The sequence below is a fragment of the Alexandromys fortis genome, unplaced genomic scaffold, assembly GCF_014885135.2.
Source record: "Alexandromys fortis isolate MF-2015 unplaced genomic scaffold, M_Fortis_MF-2015_v1.1 scaffold_2_1_26212458, whole genome shotgun sequence".
Classification (NCBI taxonomy): domain Eukaryota; kingdom Metazoa; phylum Chordata; class Mammalia; order Rodentia; family Cricetidae; genus Alexandromys; species Alexandromys fortis.
The window spans coordinates 1,002,964-1,023,835 of NW_026067930.1; the positions used below are offsets into that span (position 1 = coordinate 1,002,964).

General features: G+C 47.6%; 1 protein-coding gene across 5 annotated transcripts in view; it reads right to left on the reverse strand.

Annotated features, from left to right (window-relative positions):
* Mroh1 (maestro heat like repeat family member 1) overlaps positions 1 to 20,872 on the reverse strand; it is a 69,690-nt gene that overhangs the window by 27,760 nt on the left and 21,058 nt on the right. For all 5 annotated transcript variants that reach the window (XM_050144896.1, XM_050144893.1, XM_050144894.1 and 2 more), the window contains 10 exons: positions 19,434 to 19,565; positions 18,814 to 18,976; positions 18,524 to 18,622; positions 15,619 to 15,770; positions 15,101 to 15,241; positions 14,728 to 14,820; positions 10,939 to 11,017; positions 9,473 to 9,586; positions 2,905 to 2,978; positions 702 to 821 (listed from right to left, as the gene is read on the reverse strand). In XM_050144896.1, coding sequence (XP_050000853.1) covers positions 702 to 821; positions 2,905 to 2,978; positions 9,473 to 9,586; positions 10,939 to 11,017; positions 14,728 to 14,820; positions 15,101 to 15,241; positions 15,619 to 15,770; positions 18,524 to 18,622; positions 18,814 to 18,976; positions 19,434 to 19,565 — 1,167 coding nt within the window. The remainder of the gene's footprint in view (positions 1 to 701; positions 822 to 2,904; positions 2,979 to 9,472; positions 9,587 to 10,938; positions 11,018 to 14,727; positions 14,821 to 15,100; positions 15,242 to 15,618; positions 15,771 to 18,523; positions 18,623 to 18,813; positions 18,977 to 19,433; positions 19,566 to 20,872) is intronic.

Below are 20,872 nucleotides of genomic sequence, written 5' to 3' on the forward strand. Positions count from 1 at the left end.
TCTTGTTTCATGTTTGCTGTTGAGGATGTGAGCTCTCAGCTTCCTGTTCCTGCCACCATGCCTGCCACTGCTGTTGTATTCCTACCCGATGAACTCATCCTTCTGGAACCAGAAGCCCAAACAAACCCTTCCTTATCTAAGTTGCCTTGGTCATGGTGTTTTATCATAGCAATAGAAAAGTACTAATACATGTCTCTATTCTGAACTGACCTTAGGACAATCCAGCTTTGCTAACTCCAAGAAACCAAATCCAGAGCTGGCAACCCAAGAACTTTAGTGTATAACTGCTCTACCTGCACACATCTCCTCACTAGAGAGCCCAGGACCCTATGCACAGCAGGCCAGCACAATGCCGCTGAGCTGCGCCTCCACCCACTGCTTGCAGTTTATCTGGTCTTACCTTGCTCTCCTTCAAAAGAAACTGGTGTGTTTAGTAACTTATAAAATAGAAAAGAATTAAAGAGAATAAAGTTTCTGTCTTCTGCCTCTGCTTCTGAGTTGGGAATCTGCTGAGTGGACTCAAGAAATGAAGAGACCCTGACTCAGAAACCAAAGGGAACCTCAGCCCACACATAGCCACCTGCTACCAGGCCAGCTGCTCTTGGTAACCAGTGCTAACAGTGCTCAAGAGATACACGGGCTGAAGAGCCTGGTATCCAACAGATCCAGAAACAGGTGGGTCTGTTGGTAGTAGTCCTTACCTCCTCCGGGGGCAGAGCACACTGCTGCACAATGTAGTCAACCATCACCTCACCTCCAGGCTGCTCCAGGTAGCCATGGTGGGCCATGGCACTTATCACCTGAACCACAGCCCGTTTCACCTGCCCAGAACCAAGAGAAGGTCAGGAAGGGGCACAGGGCACACACCTGGCCCTGTGCTATGCCTGCACCCACATCTATATGTGCACCACATTTGTGCCCACATCTGCATCGGTGCCCATGCCCATGTATACCCACACCACAACTGTCCCTACAACTGCATCTGCATCTAGACTCAGAGACACACTGGTATGGATATCTACACCCACACCCGGACCCACACCTGCTGTGGTACCTAACACCTGACTTTACAGAAGTTTGCTCAGCCCTCGGCTAGTAGCCTTTTAGCCACCATGTAACATATGCAGTTCTCAAAAGAAGGCCTCTTTTCCTGCTACCCCACATACATTCTCGCCCTCCTCCCAGCTCCTCAGAAGTTACCTCATCTCACCAACTGCCTTCCTTCAGGCACTTTTACCAACCTTCATCCTCAAGGCTATGAAAAGAGCTCTGCTGAACAGCTGCTCCAAACCACCCTGTCCTCCAGGCTTACCTCCCTACCCTATATTCATGGCGTCCTGGTGCCTAACAGACCTGTCCTATCTGCATTGTTCATCTAGCCTTAAGCTATAGGGCTGGTGTCCTTCAGGGCTGGCTCCTCTTGTGTGTGACACCCGTATTTCCTGGCTGTTTGGTCCATCCCCCAGGCCATGTTTCTCAGACCTTTAACTACCACCCAATCATTCCTAGTTCTGAGCATGCATAGCAAGCCCCAGTAGCTAAAATCAGTGATATTTACTCAGGGCCAGTGTCTCCTCTAGTCCACCATACCCTAACCAGACACTGGCCTCTGCCCCTAGTCTTAGCCCCTTGCATGGGGCCCACTCTCAGGATCCTTCAGACCCATGAGAACGTTTTTGCTTCCTAGAATGTCAGATCAAATGCAGCTGCCCCAAGGAAGTCTCCTGAGATTACCACCCTGTATCCCCATGTCACACTCATCTGTTGTGGCTGTCTATGGGAACAACATGGTCTGGGTTGGTAGTCAAGTGCCCAGTCTGAGCACGTATGTGCCCACTCGACACTGTGAACATCGCATTGTTTGGACCCTGTCACAGGTATATCAGGGAAGACTGTGCCAGGATATAAAGGTCTGAAGGCTGTCAATTTGGACTTTGTGTCAGAAGCTTCTGAAGAAATAACAGTAAGATACACAGGAGGTCCCTGGAAGTTGCACAATGCTGCAGTAGCTCTCGGGGAAGGCTAGCATCCTGTTGCCTCTGAGCAAGCAGGCCCTGCTCAAGGGAATAGTGCTCAGAGGGCTGGAAAAGATCTACCTTGCCCAAAGAAGAGTCTGACCTGTTTCCTAGACTCCTGGGAACCCTTGAGATATCCTACTTGGTGAGAATGTCTCCTGATCTGGGGGCAGGGTCACCTCCCACAGTAAAAGGCCTCAGGTAGGAGCCTGCAAGCCACATGGTAAAAGTCCCATTTACAGAAGGACCGGAAGCTGAGTGAGGTCATACAGACAGCCCAGCACATCCACATAACAGGGCTAAAGGCTCAGGACTCTAAGACTAAGGAATGACCTTAATTGGCAATACTCCTATGTGTGGTCACACATTACTGCCCTGTCCATAAACGGCAATGGGAAGCTGCAGGTTTGGGCATGCCTGCACTCTGTCCCAAGGGCTATTTTCCAGCTGATTTTTGTTTTTGAGATACATTATGCAGCCCAGGATAGGCATGAACTCCTCTCCTATCTCAGACTCCCAAATGCTAAGATTACAGTCATGAGCTACCACACCCAGCTCCCCAGCTGATTTAAACAATCCCTGTAGTAAGTGAGGGGTATACCAGCTGCCTGAGTTCTGAGTCCTTCTGGGGAATAGCGAACCTCAGGGTAGTGCTGGAGCCCTCTGGGTCTATGACAGGTCCCAATCCTGAGGTGGCTTGGATTCACTAATGGTTCCTAACAGTGTGGAAAGGTAGCCTGTTCACACTATATGTGTTCCTCTCTCTGCTTGCTTGCACCCACAGACTAGGATAGGCACTTCCAGTGTTCTCGCCACTCTTCTGTTGGTTGTGATGAGCCAAACTAACTGGTCTATGCCAACAATGGCCACGCTAATCTGCCCACTTTACCTTATTGTTGGTATCCAGAAGAGGGAGCCTCATGGAAGAGAGTATAAAGGGCTTCTTAACCTCCATTTGAGCAGCTGCAATAAACAAACAAGATGGCTTAGTCCCTGTCAGCCTAGACCAGTCATCCTATCCACATCTACCTTGAAGTCTCGGTCTCAGGGGACCTGGCCTCACTCGGTCCTCTTGTAGAAGGAGGACATGGCATAAGACCATTGCTCTGAAGGAGAAAAAAATTCCCAAGTAACATTTTACCAGTAAAAAGTTATAAGGGATTTTTATGTCGTTGAAATGCAGTGTACTGCAAACTTTGCAAGGTTAGGGGAAGCAGAGCAGAGTCCACAGCAATGGAATTAAGGAAATGCCACAGTTAAGCAGGAACCACAGACAAAACCATCTGAGACATCTATCCCGTCTTTTATGCACCGCTAAATGGTGCCCCCACTCTGAGAGTGCTCAGTTCTCTGTACATGAATTTAGGAAAAGCTCTTTGTATTGCATGTGCACTTGCCCTCCCTACCCAATACGCTTGCCTGGCCCAATGTAGTCGACTTTCTAAGATGGTCACCTTTCAAAAGAATTGCTTTCTAGCTCATTCAAAAGAAGTCATCGTGAAAGCACAGTACCAGTAAGAGATATGGGGGAGCTGTAGGCAAGGCCCCAACCAGCAGCTGGGGACAGCTGTGACACAGAATACCGAGTCCCTGGGAACAGAATTCAAAGGGCTCTGCCTTCTGCTCAGATTGTGTTTTCTGTAAATTACACCCTCTTTTCTATAAAATATTAAATCACAGTGACTTACAGTTGGACAGACACTCAAGATTCATTTCTCAATCTCCAGCTTCAGCAAATAATGATGATGAATTTAAGGGGTGGGGGGTGCTGGAGGGATAGTTCAGTGATCAGGAGCATATGTTGTTCTTCCAGAGGATCTGAGTTCAGTTCCCAGCGCCCATGTGAGGTGGCTTACAGTCATCTCCAGGAAAATCTGACACTTCTGCTCTCTGTGAGTACATACACTCACATGCACAAATCCATAAACAGACATACACATATATAATTAAAAATAACAAAAAGAGGGCTGGAGAGATGGCTCAGCGGTTAAGAACACTGGATGTTCTTCCTGAGTTCAATACCCAGCAACCACATGATGGCTCACAACCATCTGTAATGAGATCTGGTGCCCTCTTCTGGCATGCAGATGTACATGCAGGCAGAACACTGTATACATAATAAGTAAATAAATAAATCAAAAAGAATTCAGGCAGTGGCAGCGCACACCTTCAATCCCAGCACTCGGGAGGCAGAGGTAGGCAGATCTCTGTAAATTCGGGGCCAGACTGGTCTACAAGAGCTAGTTATGCAGAGTAAAGCAAGGTGGGAAATCAGAACAGAGATAGAGCAGATGGAATCAGAGACACCATGTAGCTGCCAAATGAGACAGATGCCAGAAAACCTTACCAGTAGGCCACAGCTTCGTGGTGATCCACAGATTAATAAAAATTTGGTAATTCAAGATGTAAGAGCTAGCTAGAAATATGCATAAGCTATTGGCCAAACTATGTTGTAATTAAAAAAAAGAGAGATAGTTATGAGACAAGTTCCAAAGCTACAGAGAAACCCTGTCTCAAAAAACCAAATAAATAAACAAACAAGCAATCTTTTCTTTAAAAGTTAACTAAGGAAGAAAAAAAGAGGACGCTGGACACAACGCAGGTAACACACTGTTTGTGAGCATGTTTTCATTATATAGATGTCCAATGAGAAAGATGTCATCCTCATCCTAATTTCACAAGCCAGGAGCTTTGACCCAGAGGGCACATGGCCCTCAGAACACAAGCTCCCAGAGCAGCAAAAGGTAGAGCCCAACACAGAAGGCGGAGGCCTCAAAGAAAGATGGCCTTATCTCCAGTGCCCCGGCACCCCCAGTCTAAAATACTTCTTGAGCCATTCCTTTCCTGCCCTGGAGCCACCACAACCAAGTCCTGGTAGTAAAAACATAAGATGCAGAAAAATGAGATGTGTACTATAAAAGATCAGACAATAGAAATTCCAAATCTGACCTGTGTCAAATACGCAGAGTATAGAAGATGCTGAATAATATTCATGACCCTTAAAACTGAGGTAGGAAGCAAAGATGGTAACACCATGAAACTTCTGTGAACAGAGTCTGGAGACAGTCACCAGGAAGTGGACGGCTTCAGTGCTACAGGAAGGAGCACTTCACAGAGAGTACTGGTGACAGCCACACCACAGTGGGGTTGTGCTCAACATTACTGAATTATGCCACTGTATAGGACATCATTTTAGAACAAATAAAAATAACACCAGGGCTGGAGATGCGGCCGAGCTGGCAGGGTGTTTGCCTGGCAGACATAGGGCTCAAGGTTGAATCCCCAACACCAAATAGGAACAAGTGCAGAGTAAACACCCAAAATCCCAGGAGGATGAGGAGCTCAAGGCCATTCTCAGGTGTAAAACAAACGCAAGGCCAACCTGGGATACCTGACATCCTATATTAAAGAAAAAAATCAAATGAAACAAAAATATCAATGGTCAGCTGAGCACAGCAGCACCTTTAATCCCAGTACTTGGGGGGCAGAGGCGGGGGATCTCTGAGTTTGAGGCCAGCCTGGTCTACATAGTGAGTTCCAGGACAATCAGGGATATATACAAAAGACTTTGTATCATAAACAAAATAAATAAATAAAAAGCAAACAAACAAACAAAACTAAGTATAGCTAGACCCTGGAATCTTATAGATAAAGACAAAAAGGTGTAGATGATAAGGCTATATTATTCAAGACCAGGACAGCTGCTGCTCACTGGGGTAGAGGTTCATCTGTGCTATGTAAATTTTTAAAAGAAATTTAAAAATGAATCAGTGTCCTACCTGGAACTCACATTGAAGCCCAAAGAATGTCTCATTCAAGTTCATTTTTAGATGACTAGGGTCTCTCAAGGTGCAATAGATAGCCTTACCTTCCTGAAGTTGCTATCCTGGTCCTATTTTATATGGTTTAAATTCACAGAAGAACTGAGGCAAACCTGAGTTCAGAGCGCTACCTAGTGTTAAAGTCATAGAGGTGACCACAGGCTCAGACAACATAATAATAAAACTAGACTCCAGGAAAAGTATATGTCGTGTGCTCCATCCTTGCCAGTACCAGGACTTGGCTGATTTGGATAATCTTGGGAAAGATAGCTTGTTTTGATACAGTCTGACACATAAAACAGCTAAATAGCGGCTTGCTGCAAAATGAGTTACTCTGGCTAGGATGCAAAGGATTGGCTTCGCTATGATGGGTATTTCAGAAAAACAGAATGCATACCTACAATCTGAAATTTCTGGTTCTACATACACATCCAACTAAGTGTGCACAGAAAAAATGGAAACAACAGCAGTCTTTACTGAAAAACAAACAAACAAAAAAACTGAAAGAATCGACATATCCAGGGGCTGGAGAGATGGCGCAGTGGTTAAGAGCATTGCATGCTCTTCCAAAGGTCTTGAGTTCAATTCCCTGCAACCACATGGTGGCTCACAACCATCTGTAATGATGTCTAGTGCCCTCTTCTGGCCTGCAGACAGACTATTGTATACATAATAAAGAAATAAATATTTAAAAAAAAAAAAAAAGAATGACATACCCATAGTCAAGCAAATGAGTAACTTGGAGATTAACTCCACAGTTCATCACACACATACACACTTCATTAACTGAAAATAGAAAAATAAATCAGATACAAAATACTCTATATGGTGCAATTTCCCTTTCTTAACACAGAAGCATCATCTTGAGCTGGATGCTACCTCTCAAAGACCTGCTAGTGGCTCCTGGGCACTACCACACCCTTTCCTCATTCTTCACCCAGGTGGGAAATAATGGGCTCGTGTTATCACTTACTGAAAAGAACAGTTACCATCTGGGCTTTTTCCAAATGTATTTTAAGATATAAATTGAAAAGCATCTTGACTCTGTATTTATGAAATCAAGCAGTCTCTACAGTAGTTTACAGAAAGAAAGGAAGACCACAATGAACTATGTCCAGATAGAAAACATCCTGTTTCCTGTATGCAGACATTTCCATATGAAGTGCCAGAGAAAGAACACACAGGAAAAATGAAACACAGGTAAACACAGAGTAGCTTCTGAAGCGCACAGATGCAATATAAGAATTAACTCAGGTTGGGCAGTGGTGGTGCACATGCCTTCAATCCCAGCACCGGGGAGGCAGAGGCAGATGGATCTGTGATTTCAAGGCCAGCCTGGTCTACAGAGCGAGTTCCAGGACAGTCAAAGCTGTTACACAGAGAAACACTGTCTTGAAAAACCAAACAAAGACAAACAAACAAAAACAATTAACAGTAGGGGGGCAGTGGGAGATGAGAACATGAGGGATGGAGTGGAGAGTGATAGAAGAGAGATCTTGATAGAGCCACTATGGGGTTAGAGAAAGAAAGTCCCAAGATTCCACAAGGATGACCCCAGCTAAGACTTCTAGCAATAGTGGAGAGGGTGCCCGAACTGGCCTTCCCCTATAATCAGATTGGTAAGTACCCCAACTATCATCATAGAGCCTTCATCCAGTAACTGATGGAACCAGATGCAGAGATCCACAACCAAGCACCAGACTCAGCTCCAGGAATCCAATCAAAGGGAACAAGGGAGGTGAAGATCATGATGGAGAAATCTACAGAGACAGCTGAGCCAAGGTCCTGGAAACTCATGAATTCTAGACTGACAGCTGTGGAGTCTCCATGGGACCAAACTAGGCCCTCCATATGTGGGAGACAGTGGTGAAGCTTGAACTATCTGAGGGGCTCTGACAGTAGGACCAGGATCTATCCTTGGTGCATGAGCTAGCATGTTGGAGCCCATTCCCTATGGTAGGATGCTATGCTCAGCCTTAGTGTGGTGGGGAGGGGCTTGCTCCTTCCCCAACTTAATGTGCCAGACTTCATTGATTCCCTATGGGAGCCCTTACCCATTGGGAGGAGTAGATGGGAGGTGGGGGGGGGGAGGCAAAAGAGGGTGGAGGAGGGGTGAGAGGGAAAATTGCAGTTGGAATGTAAAATGAAATTTAAAAAACTAAATAAATAAAATTAAAAAAGTTTACTCAGAAAAGATGAGCAAGGTTTACCTAGTCACAGACCAATGCTAACTCCCTTTAATCTCAGACATCCAGAGTTGTGTAGAAAGATTCTGTCTCCAAATAAAACAAATAAATAAGTAACAACAGCTTTGGATGTCTTGTTCTGGAACTCACTCTGTAGACCAGGCTGGCCTTGAACTCACAGAGATCCACCTACCTCTGCCTCCTGAATGCTACGATTAAAGGCACGTGCTACCACTGCCCAGCTCCACTTTGAACTCTTTTTATTTCTTTCTTTTTCAAAGAGTTATTTATTTATTATGCATGCAGTGTTTAGCCTGCACGCATGCTGCACACCAGAAGAGGGCATCAGATCTCATTACAGATGGTTGCGAACCACCATGTGGTTGCTGGGAATTGAACTCAGGACCTCTGAAAAAGCAATGCTCTAAACCTCTGAGTCATCTCTCCAGCCCATCCCACTTGTGAACTCTTAAATACAGACACACACACACACACACACACCTAAAAAAAGCACCAAGGGTCCACATCTGGTGCCTTAAGCCTGGAATGCAGGCATTAAGAATGCAGGCTTTGCTGGGCAGTGGTGGCGCAGGTCTTTAATCCCAGCACTCAGGAGGCAGAGGCAGGCGGATCTCTGTGAGTTCGAGGCCAGCCTGGTTTACAAGTGCTATTTCCAGGACAGGCTGCAAAGCCAAAGAGAAACCCTGTCTCTAAAAACAAACAAACAAACAAAGTGGAATGCAGGCCTAAAGGCTTAAGGAATGGTGCCTAGAAGAGTCCCAGACCACAAGATCTTCCTTTCTGAACCTCATATCTAATGCCACCCAGTGTGGCCCATGGTCACTGACTTTGAACCTCTGACAGGGCATGAATGAAACTCACTGAAACACAAACCCACCTGTATAGCTGTGATTATCTTTTTGAAGCTTACTGTTAAGCAAATAAATCTCACTTAAAAGAAGGAAACTTGGGGCTAAAGGTGTTGTTCCGAGGCAGAACACCTGTACAGCATGTGTGGAGCTCTAAGTCTGAGGTGGTCTGAAGAAGAATGGTCCCATAGGCTCATTTATTTGAATGCTTCCCAGTGGGAAGAAGAGTTTGGGAAGGAGTAGGAGGCATGGCCTTGTTGGAAGAGGTGTGTCTCGGGGCAGGCTTTTTCTGAGGTTTCAGAAGCCCACGCCAGCCCCAGTTTTCACACGCTTGTGCATGGCCCGTGTCCCCCACCTCCAAATAAACCTTTTCTTCTAGAAGTTGCCTTGGTCATGGTGTCTTATCAGTGCAGTAATAACTAAGACAAAGTTCACTTGTGGAAAGCACCAGGATAAAACACTGTTATTAACAGTAATTCAAAGCAGGATGCTTCTCTCAGCTGTGAGACAGACATTATCCTGGTCTTACCCTGTGCTGCACATGGCACAGGGCAAGCCTGCAGGCACAGAAAGACACTCACCAGCCGAGTTGATGATGTGTCTCAGGATCTGCAGGGTACCCACACGGAGCCTCTCGTTGTTGGTGTCCAGCCTGGGCAGTAAGAAGGCCAGCAGTCGGTCAGGAGAGCAGCAGGCTGCGGGGCAACATGCACATCAGACACTTTCTAATCCCTTTGCTCCTCGTCCCATGCTTGTGCCCTAAGCTCCCCAGGACTGAGTTTGTATATCTTGGTCATTCTGGAACTGGAGATTCCCAGGACAGTGAAGTCAAAGACTCACTGTGGAGAATGCAGGAAGCTAGAACTCCCTGGCCATCAATTTCACCCCAATGTTTTCTTGAAGTGGGAAAGGTTAGAGCACAGGGGGCTTTAATACCAACGCGTTGGTACCACACAGTACATGTGAGGCTCAGACCTGGGGTCACCAGGACCAGTGGGCTCTTTCCAACAGTTCATGGGGAGCTCACAAGGGACCCCCCCCCTCAGAGATCCTCCTGCTTCTGGGCTGGTCTGCAGGTAGAGAACAATTCCCAAGCACTCAGCTCCTGACCCTGACACTGTTCAGACCTCTAGCCTGGACCTCTATCATTGTCAATGAGAAATTACTTTGGTGAGTTCTCACCTTTGCAAATCAGTGTCAATGACAGTAAAAAATTGGTCCTCCCTCCCACCACACTCTGGGCAAGCTGAACCAGTCTCCCAGTGATCTCTCCCTCCAGGCTCTAGGTGGGTGCTGATGTCACTGGACTTCGGCAGCTGGCAAGTCACAAACCTCTGCCTGACCCTGGAGCTGGCAAGCAGGCCCTGATAGAATACAGACACCAGGGACAGAGCTGGGAGACCAGGCTTTCACTGCCCTCGATCACCAGGCTCCAGTAAAGGCACTAAAAGATGCTATCGCCTCTAGCTGGGGTCAGGCAATGCCAGACTGATAGCCAGGGCCAAGCAGCCACATATAGGGGTGCAAAGTAGTAGACCGTGGATGAGGGTCAAGGACGGAATGTGTGGCATGGCAGACAGAGGCTGCAGAAGAGAAGTGGGGCTATAACACTCACGTCAAGGAAGGCCAGGTACTTGAGGGCTGTGGCTGGAACCAAGACCCTGCTTGAGGCCCCCAACCACTCCTCAGGCAACTAACTCCAGTATTTGGAAGCCTGAGGCAGAAGAATTATGAATTCAAGACCAGCTGAGCTAAAAGGACCCTGAAAACCTGTTGTTTGTTTTTATAATAACATAATAATCAATAAAAATAGCCATGCAGTAGTGGCACATGCCTTTAATCCCAGCACTCAGGAGGCAGAGGCAGGCAGATCTCTGAGTTCAAGACCAGCCTGGTCTACAGAGTGAATTCCAGTACAGAATTCCAGGGTTACACAGAGAAACCCTACCTTGTAAAAACAACAAACAAATAAATAAGAAAAAAGGACAAAGAGGACAACTGGTTCAGACACTTTCTCTGAGGATTCCCCACAGAAGCCACCACTCACCCAGCACTGTGAAGCAACGAAGTACCTCCTTCTGGCTACTCATCACCAAGGGGCTTGAGGACTCCACAGGAACACAAATCTGCTCCAGGAGAGAGGACAGAGATTATGGTGATGGACTCACCGCAGGTCAGGGCCCTGCTGTGCAACAGACTAAGTGGCTCTACCTCACCTGGGGGCACTGGAAAGGTATTCTGTTGTTGCTGCTTTTGGATTTTTAAAGAAAATTTAAGAGGTGCTGGTGTGACAGCTCGGAGGTTAAGGGCACTGGCTGCTCTTCCAGAAGACCTGGGTTTAGTTCTCACCACCACATGGCAGACTTAAGGCCCTCTTCCAACCCCTGTGGGTACCAGTGCACACAGTGCACAGATAAACATGCAAGTGGAAAACCAATACATGTAAATAAAGTAACTTAAAGATCTACTTTACTCTTTTATATGTATGAGTGTTTTACCTAAGTAGATGAATACATTGCTGGTGCCCCTGGAGGTCAAAAGAAGGTGTTAGATTCCCTTGGACTAAACTTACAGACAGCTGTGAGCTGTCCTGTGGGCACTAGGATTCAAACCCAGATTGTCTGCAAGAGCAACAAACATTCTTAACCACTCACTGAGCCACCTCTCCAGCCTATGCTTTGTTTGTTTGAGAGAAGGTCTCACTTTGTACTCTGGCTGTCCTGAAACTCACTATATAGACCAGAATGGCTTCAAATTCACAGAGATTCACCTCCCTCTGCCTCCCAAGTGCTGGGATTAAAGGCTTGTGCCACCACACTTAGGCTGGTAAATTCTTACTCTGGTCTACAAGCAAATTCCAAGACAGCCAGAACTACACAGAGAAACCCTGTCTCAAAAAAGCAAACCAAACAACAACAAAAACGATTTATTTATTTTTAATTTATATATGAGTTTTATTTTGTCTACATGTATGTATGTGTATCAAATGTTTGCCTGGTACCATCACTGGCTCTTCTGGAACTAGAGTCACATGTGGACATGAGCCAACATGTGGATACTAGAAACCGAACTCAGATCCTGTGGAAGAGCAGCAAGTGTGCTAAACTGCTGTTTCCCAAGCACCAATAAGTTCTTTTTTTTTTTTAAAAAAAAGTATTTACTTAGTATTATTATTAGTGGGGGAGAGGGGTATATATGCTATGGCTGTGGAGATCAGAGAAGACAACTCAATGGAGTTGGTTCTCTCCTTCAACCTTTCTGTGGGAGTTCCAGGGAGTGAACTTAAGTCATCAGCTTCAGGGGAGGTACCTTTACTCACAGAAGCATCTCATGAGCCCAGCAGTAAGTTCTTACTGCAAACCCTCCTGATGGGGGAAGATGGGACACTTTGATTCCCTAACTTTTGGCAGCTTTTGGATTCTCCCTTGCAGTAAAATGACTCAGCCAAACAGACAGCCATCCTACCCTTATGCCAGCACTGACCATCATAAACACTCCAGACATCTTGAGGAAGCTACACAACATGGCTGCTTACTTTGACTCTTGAAGGTACAGACCTTGTCAGGATTATTTCAAAGCTTACACTGGACTTTTTGTTATGACAAGCCTTGGTACAACTGTTTCTACCTGGGCCAGAGAGGAAGCATGTCCCCTGGTGGTCTACCCGAGAAGAAAGACTATGACGGGTGATAAAGAGCCAACTCTACGACTCCTACAAACATCAGCCTTCAAACTGGAAACCGAACTCAGATCCAAGAACTCAAATCCAAGTTTGCTGGGATTGGTACACACACCTGTCTTCTGGCTATATCACATGGATAAGTAAGATGCTTGAATTATTGTTGAGTCAGCTGAGAGAAACCCAGTCTGTGTAACATCGGGCCTGTTGTGGGATATTATGTTAATGAAGCAAAGGTGTGTTACACCTGATCATGCTGCAGAATGTTACTTTAACTATGTTACATTTGTCTGTGCTGCCTTTGTTTAACCATGTAAGTATGGGTGTTTATGTAAAGATGTGTAGCATTTGTTTTACCTTGTCTGCCTAAGGTAACTGATTGGTCTAATAAAAAGCTGAATGACCAATAACTAGGCAGGAGAGGGATAGGCAGGGCTGGCAGGCAGAGAAAATAAATAGGAGGAGAAATCTAGAGAGAGACAAACAAGAGAAAGAAGAAGAGGAGAGAATGAGGGAGACACCCAGGGCCAGAAGTCAGGCAGCCACCAGACAGTCAGTCAGACAAGAGAAGCAGTTAAAGTAAGATATACAGAAGAAAAGTAAAAAGCCCTGAGGCAAAAGAGCTGGACTTTAGGGCCGAAAGTCTCACACACCCAGGCCCAGGAGCTGTAAAACATGGCTCCTGGTAAGGTCCCGCTACTCAAGATCTGACCGAGAGCTGTAACACTAGAGGATGTAGCTTGCTTCTGTCAAATGCTGAGGGATACAAAAGCCAGGTGTGGTGGTACACAGCTGTAATTCTAGCATTCTAGAGGCAGAGGCAAGGATTCCTATAAACTCAGGACCAAACTATTCTGGATAAGGCCCTGTCTCAAAGACAAAACAAAACAAAAACATGTATGATTTAAATTTTAAAATTAGCTGGGTAGTAGTCCAGAACTCAAGAGGCAGGGGCAGGCAGATCTCTATGAGTTCGAGGCCAGCCTGATCTATAGAGGTAGTTCCAAGACAGCCAAGGCTAGACAGAGAAACCCTGTCTCATAAAAAAGCAAACTAAAACCAAATGAAACAAACAAAACCAGAACTGCCCAAGCCTAGCACTTGACAAACATCTTGCCTACTTATGATTTCTGTCTTGGTAGAACAGAAGGACACCAGCCAGCTGGCCAGTAAGGGGGCACCTCTGTCCATAAGACACTGGGTGGAACACTGGGCCCAGTCCTCCAGAGAGGTTGTTCTCCAGCCCTTCCTCACGCAGGAGCAGGGTGCACAGATTTTGACAGCAGGACACACATCCCCATCATCAAAGGGGACTCAGAGGCCAACTTCTAGTTAGTCCCTTACTGTTGGGAGCAGGGTGGGAGAAACAGAACATACGAACATGTAACTGGCACTCAAGTGTCAGAGAACAGATCTGGGCTTCTCTCAGCATAAAACAAACCCCAAGGAACACTTTACTAGAAAAGCATACTTGACACCAATCATTTCCAGAATAAAGCATTAATTTTGTTCGGAAAAGGAAGGAGAGATAGAAGGAACAAAGGAAAGAGAAGAAGGGAGGAAAGAAGAGAGGGAGGGAGTATACATTTTTTGGAAATATTTCTTGCCTTCTTGATCACACTGCCAAGTTAATCACATGTCTTGAGATCATTTAAGATTATGTATTTAGGGGCTACAGAGATGGCTCAACAGTTAAGGGTGCCGGCTGCTCCTCAAGAAAACCAAGACTTAGTTCCCACTACCCACAGTGGCTTATAACTATCTGTAACTCTAGTCTAACATGACCCAGCGTCCTCTTCTGGCCTCCAAGGGCACTCACACACATGGTATACAAACATACATGAAGGTAAAATGCTCATACACATAAAATAAATAAATCTAGGGTCTGGAGAGATGGCTCAGAAGTTAAGAGCACTGGCTGCTCTTCTAGAGGTCCTGAGTTCAATTCCCAGCACCCACAAGGTGGCTCATAACCATCTATCGTGAGATCTGGTGGCTTCGTCCCTGGAGGCCACACCCATGTGAAGCTCAGGAAGCCTATTTCATGGCTGTGTGGCTGAAGCACCCCCTTCAAATCATGCATCCCATTGGGCAACTCACTTTGAAGGGCCCATCCCCACAAGATCCACTGCCCCAGGTACTCATCTCCCAGCTTACCTGAGCATGAAGAGCCACCAAGAGGGCATCTAGCTGAACCTCCAGGGTGCGGCTGCCCACACTTACAGCTGCCTCGAGAATTTGTCCCAGGCTCTGTTCAAGACAGGAAGGAGAAGACTTCAGTCCACCTTCTGTTCTTGAAGACCCAAATGAAGAAGCTATACTTTAACCTCCAGAATTTGGAGGCAGATTAAGAAAGGTGTTTTCTGGGTCACAGGTCAGTATGGAAGGTAAAGGAGCAAGTTCCCATTGAGTGCTTAGTAGAGTGGAAGCCGCTCACCTCATAAGCCAACACAAAATTTTAAGTAAGGATTGTTTCCACAGGGATTTGAGGGATTCTGGGGTTGCTGTGCCCTCCCCTCCCTAAAAATACCTTGGATATCTGAAAGGTCTCCGCATGCTTCTTGTAGAGGCCGAGTACTGCAGGGAGGAGCTTAGGGAGCTGTTCTTCCAACTTCTCACTGGGAAGCAGGTGGCTCATGGGACCCAGAGCTGCCACCACTGCAAGCCGGAGCTGAAAAGACAGCAAAGGCCTCCCTGTCTGCTCATGGCTCTAAACCCCAGGTCTAACAGGCAAGCCTGGTGGCTACTAGTATATCTATGGGGCAACTATGGCAAGAGGTCAGATGGTGGCCAGGTAGGACATAGTCTCTGGAAGAGAGTGGATGCCATAGGAACTGCAATGATCAACCCTCATGACAAAGCTTTAGAACAGGTTGAGTCTAGTTGGATGTAGGGGTTCTTCACCACCTCCTAAGCACCAACTGTAGGGAGGGAACTCGGGTCCTTTCCCACACCCCTTAGGACCACCCTGGCAGAGAGAAAGGGTAAATAAAAGCAGAAGGAGGCCTCACAGGCTGAGCCTTGGCCCCTGATGGATCATAGCTGTACCTTTGCATCTCGACTCTGCAGCCAGTGGTGGAAAAGAATGTCATAGGCGCCAAAGATGTCGGCAGCAAAGGTGTCCTTCCTGACTGTGGGGTCTGGGGCTTGGTCCAGGTTGGCCAGGTACTCCAGGGTGCTCTCACTGAAGTGCTGCAGAGCTGTGATGGCCTACAGTGAGCAACTCCTGACATGTCCCACACTGGCTCCCCGGTGCTGCCCATGAACTCCCAAGACAGTGTGCATGGTGCCTAGACCAGCACCTGGTTAGGTGGTGACCCCTGGACTACACTAGGATAAACAGAGTTCTCCCAAATCTGTATCTTCTGTGGAAACAGAGTGGCTACAGGGCTGTCAGGACAAGGTCACATATAGGAGAGTGGCCCTAAACTTGACTTAAGAACAGAAGGGATGGGGAGAGATGGCCATGCGTAATAAAAGCAGACAATGGAGGGTGAATGAAAGCTGAAACTCCAAGAAGCCACAAGAGGCCTATACCATACAACCAGAATAAGGAAGAAGGAAGGAAAACAGTCTCTCAGAGCTCCCAGGACGATGACAATCCACCAACACCCTGACCCAATGTCCCTGAAATAACCTGCCCGAGTCCACCTCAGAGACGAAGGAAGCACTGTGCCCCCCACCCCAGATCATGTTCCTTACAGCACATGGGCTGCCAGGCCAAGCCAGTATAAGGGCAAGAAGAAACAGGAAAGAGGCTCCAGGCCTATGTGGATGGGCACAGGATGTCAGGGCTATTACTCATGTCTTCTTTGGCTATACTCTGGCACCTGAATGAGGACACAGATGGATAGAGCAGAGGCTCTGAGTTGCTGTGGGCAGTCATATGAGAGGTCCAAGAGATATGGCTTAGATTAGAGTCCAAGACACAGTCTGGGTCTGGGCCACGAGAGAATAAACAGAGCAACAGGGGCAGGGTGGGCACTGAGGCAGAAATCTTTGTGCTTCCTACCCTCTGGAACCAGTCAAGGGTTCATATCCTGCCGAAGCCACCTTCATGCAATCCAAAACCATCTGACTGATGGTACAAAGGCAGAGTGGTAAGTGGGGCAGCCTCACGTAAATGTTAATTCTCAGATCATAAAAATCACGGGAAAACTGATCCTTTTCCTTTTGTACAGGACAGACAGTAAGATACCCCTACAATCTTTGTACAGAGAGAGAGCCAGAATGCACACGATCTTGTCCACAGGATTCTAAGGCTACCTCCTCTCTCTCCAGTACTGAGCATCAATAACCAAGTGTCACATGACTACTTTGTGGCTGGTGTGTGTCCCTCACATGGGTATGGGATCCCTCCATAGCTTTGAGTTTTCTTTTCCTTCTTGGCCCTCAAAGCGGCAACTCTCAAACACGAGCCTGGCTTTACCACAGAGGCTATTTCCTGCCATGTTAGGTTCAGGGTCCCAGGAAGGGGATGTGGCTCTGAATGTTCCAGCTTTTCCGGAAGTCACACTTTATAGTATGTAGATTCTGGTATGGATCCTTTCGGGTACGAGGATTCTTGTCCTTTATGGAGGGAAGAGAGCTGGCAAACATGTCTGCCACCTACTCCCCACTGTCCCTTCTCCCTTGATCCACTGAGTCTCAAAGGGGATGCTGCCCTCAGGATGTCCTTACACCCTAGCTCTATGTCCATTCTCCTTGTATATCTACACCACCTACTTCTCCTCAGTAGAAAAGTTAGCTTCTAATACTTTTTTTTTTTTTTCTTGAGACAGGGTTTCTCTGTAGCTCTGGTGCCTGTCCCGGAACTAGCTCTTGTAGACCAGGCTGGCCTAGAACTCCCAGAGATCCGCTTGCCCCTGCCTCCCGAGTGCTGGGATTAAAGGCGTGCGCCACCACTGCCCGGCAGCTTCTAATGCTTTTATTTAGCCTTTTCTCCTCTCACAGACCCTACTCTTTTCTTACGGCTCGTTCAATCTTTTATTTCTTGCCTCTGTTGTCTCGCAGCCTCCGCTGGATCATTTCAAAATCACTCCGAGCTGCTCTGTACATGAGCTGACACATATGATGGTCATGCTGCCATGTCACGTTGGGACTTCAATGCCACAGCTAGTGGCCCCTGCAGAGCCCAGGACAGAAAAGTACTAGGGAGAAGGGATGTCCCACTGATGATGGCATAAAGAAGACAGGGCAAGAGATGGGAGAGCAGTGACTGAGGAGAGATGGGAGGAGCTGAAGAACCTCCTAGACTTTGCTGCTGTGAGGAGGGGAAAGAAAAAGGCAGAAAATTCAAGAACTCTCTAACAGAAGCCACTTGGGAGGGCTGGGCATGAGGGTCCTAGAAAGGCCTAGATGCACTCGTCCCACCAAGCATCAGAAGCCTTGCTGTCAGAGGCTCTGGACATCCAGGAAGCCCAAGGCCATCTCCACGTCTACTGAAGTGACCCTCTGCTCCACCTCCCAGGAGGAGGGAAGACCCTCCACCACTGAGAACCTCACTTATCACTAGGCACCATGCCCAGACCACAGCTTGCCCATGGGCCTCTGCAGGCACACAAAGGGCTGGATACCCAGGCCACAGGAGAAATGGTGGGAAGACAGGGAATGTGGCTCTTCCCCACCATAGGTCTGAGATACCAGGGAATGGTCACTGTGCTAGTTGGGAACATGTAGTATAAAAATGGAAACAATGCTCTGAGAAAAGGCTCTTCCCACGCTCCAGGCCTACTTAGGCCTCTGAATAAAAACACAGGGGTCAGAGAGGCCATCCCCAAATCAGAAAGAGGCAGTAATGGGGTGGAGGCTGTACCATCTGAGCCCTACCTCACTAGTAGACAGCCCACACCCACCTCAATGGCACCTATCACAAAGGATATCTTTGTACACAGTCTCCCAAGAGGGGTCCCAGCTCAGAAATTGAAGGAGATGGCAATGCCCACTGTCTTACCACAGCAGAAGACCACCTTCAGCGCATCCTGCTTGGCCATACCCAGCATGGGTAGCATGGTACTCAGGATGGATGGCAGAAAGGGAACCATGCCAAATGCTGTAAGAGAGAGGCTGTCACAGGGGCTGCAGGCCCAGCCTACTTCCCACCCACCCCCTCTTTGGAACTTTGAAGGGACCCTCAGAGGTACTTTTCATAGCTTCAGGTACAAAACCAGAAACTCAGGTAGTCCTCAGGGGCCCCCAAACTACTCAGGGACATCAAGGGACCAGAATCGCAACGGCACCTACCGTTGGACACGGAGAGGCTGGCAAGTGTGTGCAACACCGAGGAGTGTGGCAGAATGCCAGGCTGGAACCTGCTGAGCACCTCTTCCATCACCTGGTTGATGAATCGCTTCCCCACAGCCACCAGGACACTGCTTGCTGCCTGCTGCCAGTCACAGTCCAGCTCCTGTATCCCAAACAATCGCCAGGTTGATCTCTCCCTGCACCTCTCAAGAGATACAAGCAAGATACTACTCTACCCTTAGTAGTGCCTGGAAGAGGGAAAACTACTGTATTCCAGTTTTCCTAGGGAATGCAGGTTAAAGACCAAATGGCAAGTTCTTCAGCCCACCCCCAATCTGTAGGGATCCGACGCCTATGGGAGAAGCCACAAGGAAGGACTGGTGAGGTAAGGTCTGGCAATGAAAAGAGCTGCATGCAGCCCTTAGCCTGAGCGTGGGTTCCCTATCCTCACCCTCTAGAAATTTAGGTGTCTTTTTCTCTGCCCCTAAGGGGTATACAGGATCAAGGGGTCTTTGTCAGTCAAACTCCAGCCCTGCTCCAGATACTGTGGAATGGAGGCCAAAGAAAAGGAGCTGTTCCCCCTGCTGTCCTCCCCAGCCTACATGGCCAGAGGCCCTCACCTTGATTCTAGTCATCTCATTGGAAGCCAAGAGGATGGCAATGACAGCAGTGTCCTTGTCCAGCTCGTCGATGTGGCTGCTCAATATTGTCTCCATGGCCCTCAGGATCTTCGTACGGTATGGATGTGCCAGCTGAGGAGAGAAGTTCCCAGGGAATGTTCTGAGAGTAGCCAGGTACTCTGTGTTCATTTTGTTTTGTTTCTACAGGGGCTAGACTGTGCAAGGCCATACATACCCTTAAAAGAGAATATACTGCCTGGGCCTCAGAGCCTGTGTGTAGTAGCATTTCATTTGTATTTCAATAAATAAAGCTTGCCTGAGGATCAGAAAAATAAAACAGCCAAACTGGCCAGCCTTACAGTCCAGGCAGCAATGACACCTTTAATCCCAGTAGCCACACTAGCTTGCCATAGAAACCAGGCAGTAGTGGTGCACACCTTTAATCCCAGAACTAGAGAGGATTATGAAACGGGAGGAGACAGCCCTCAGTCAGAGTCTCATTCTGAGATTCCTGGAGGCAGGATGGTCATTTTAGACTGAGGTCGAGGTAAGAGTCAGTGGCTGGCTGTTTTGCTTTTCTGACCTTCAAGCTGAACCCCAATTTCTGTCTCTGGGTTTTTATTAATCGTGCTACATCTGTGTGTCTTTGAAAGGGCCAAGAGCAGTCCTGTGAGGCAAACTGCAAGTAGATGAGCTGGTGACTTTCTGCCTTCTGAGTGTTGCCAGCAAGGTCTCCTAGAGGGCACCTCTTCCTCCCACACTTGGCCTCCCAGGCAGCAGGATAAGATGCCCTCCTTGAATCACCTTTCTCTGCAGCTAGGCCCCCGCTGTAAATGTGCTCAAAGTCAAACACAGTTACCTCTGCCCTCCTTCAGCCATGTTCCTTCTCTGTTCACTGCCTGGGGCGCACTACTGACTCAGCCTCCTGGACTAATCCTTGACATAGTCCACACCCTGGACTCAAGAGCTGGCAGCCTATACTGGAAGGCTGGGATAGAATCTGTCTAGGCCCATAAGGGGCCATGGAGGGGTTGCTAATGAAGGCTTCTAGCTGCCCTCGGTGGGAGCAGCCTGATGTACCCACTGAGAGTATAGCCTGCACTGGGTGGCATGGGTGTGAGCAACGGCAGGCCTAGAACAAGCTAGTATTCTACAGGCACTGGAACTACCTCTTCACTTCTGCCATAAACTGTCTCACCCACAGCCATGTGCCCACCACAGCGGGGGAGGGGCGGGTGGACATGCCACTTGGGACCTATATAAGACAACACAGTTAAGAAAGCCACACATGTGGTTAGAGAGAAGGCTCAGCAGATAAGAGCACTGGTCGCTCTTCCAGAAGACATGGATCCCTAGCACCCACACAGCAACTCACAACTATTTATAACTCCAACCCCTGGGAAATCCAACACCCTTTTCTAGTCTCCTTAGGCACTGCA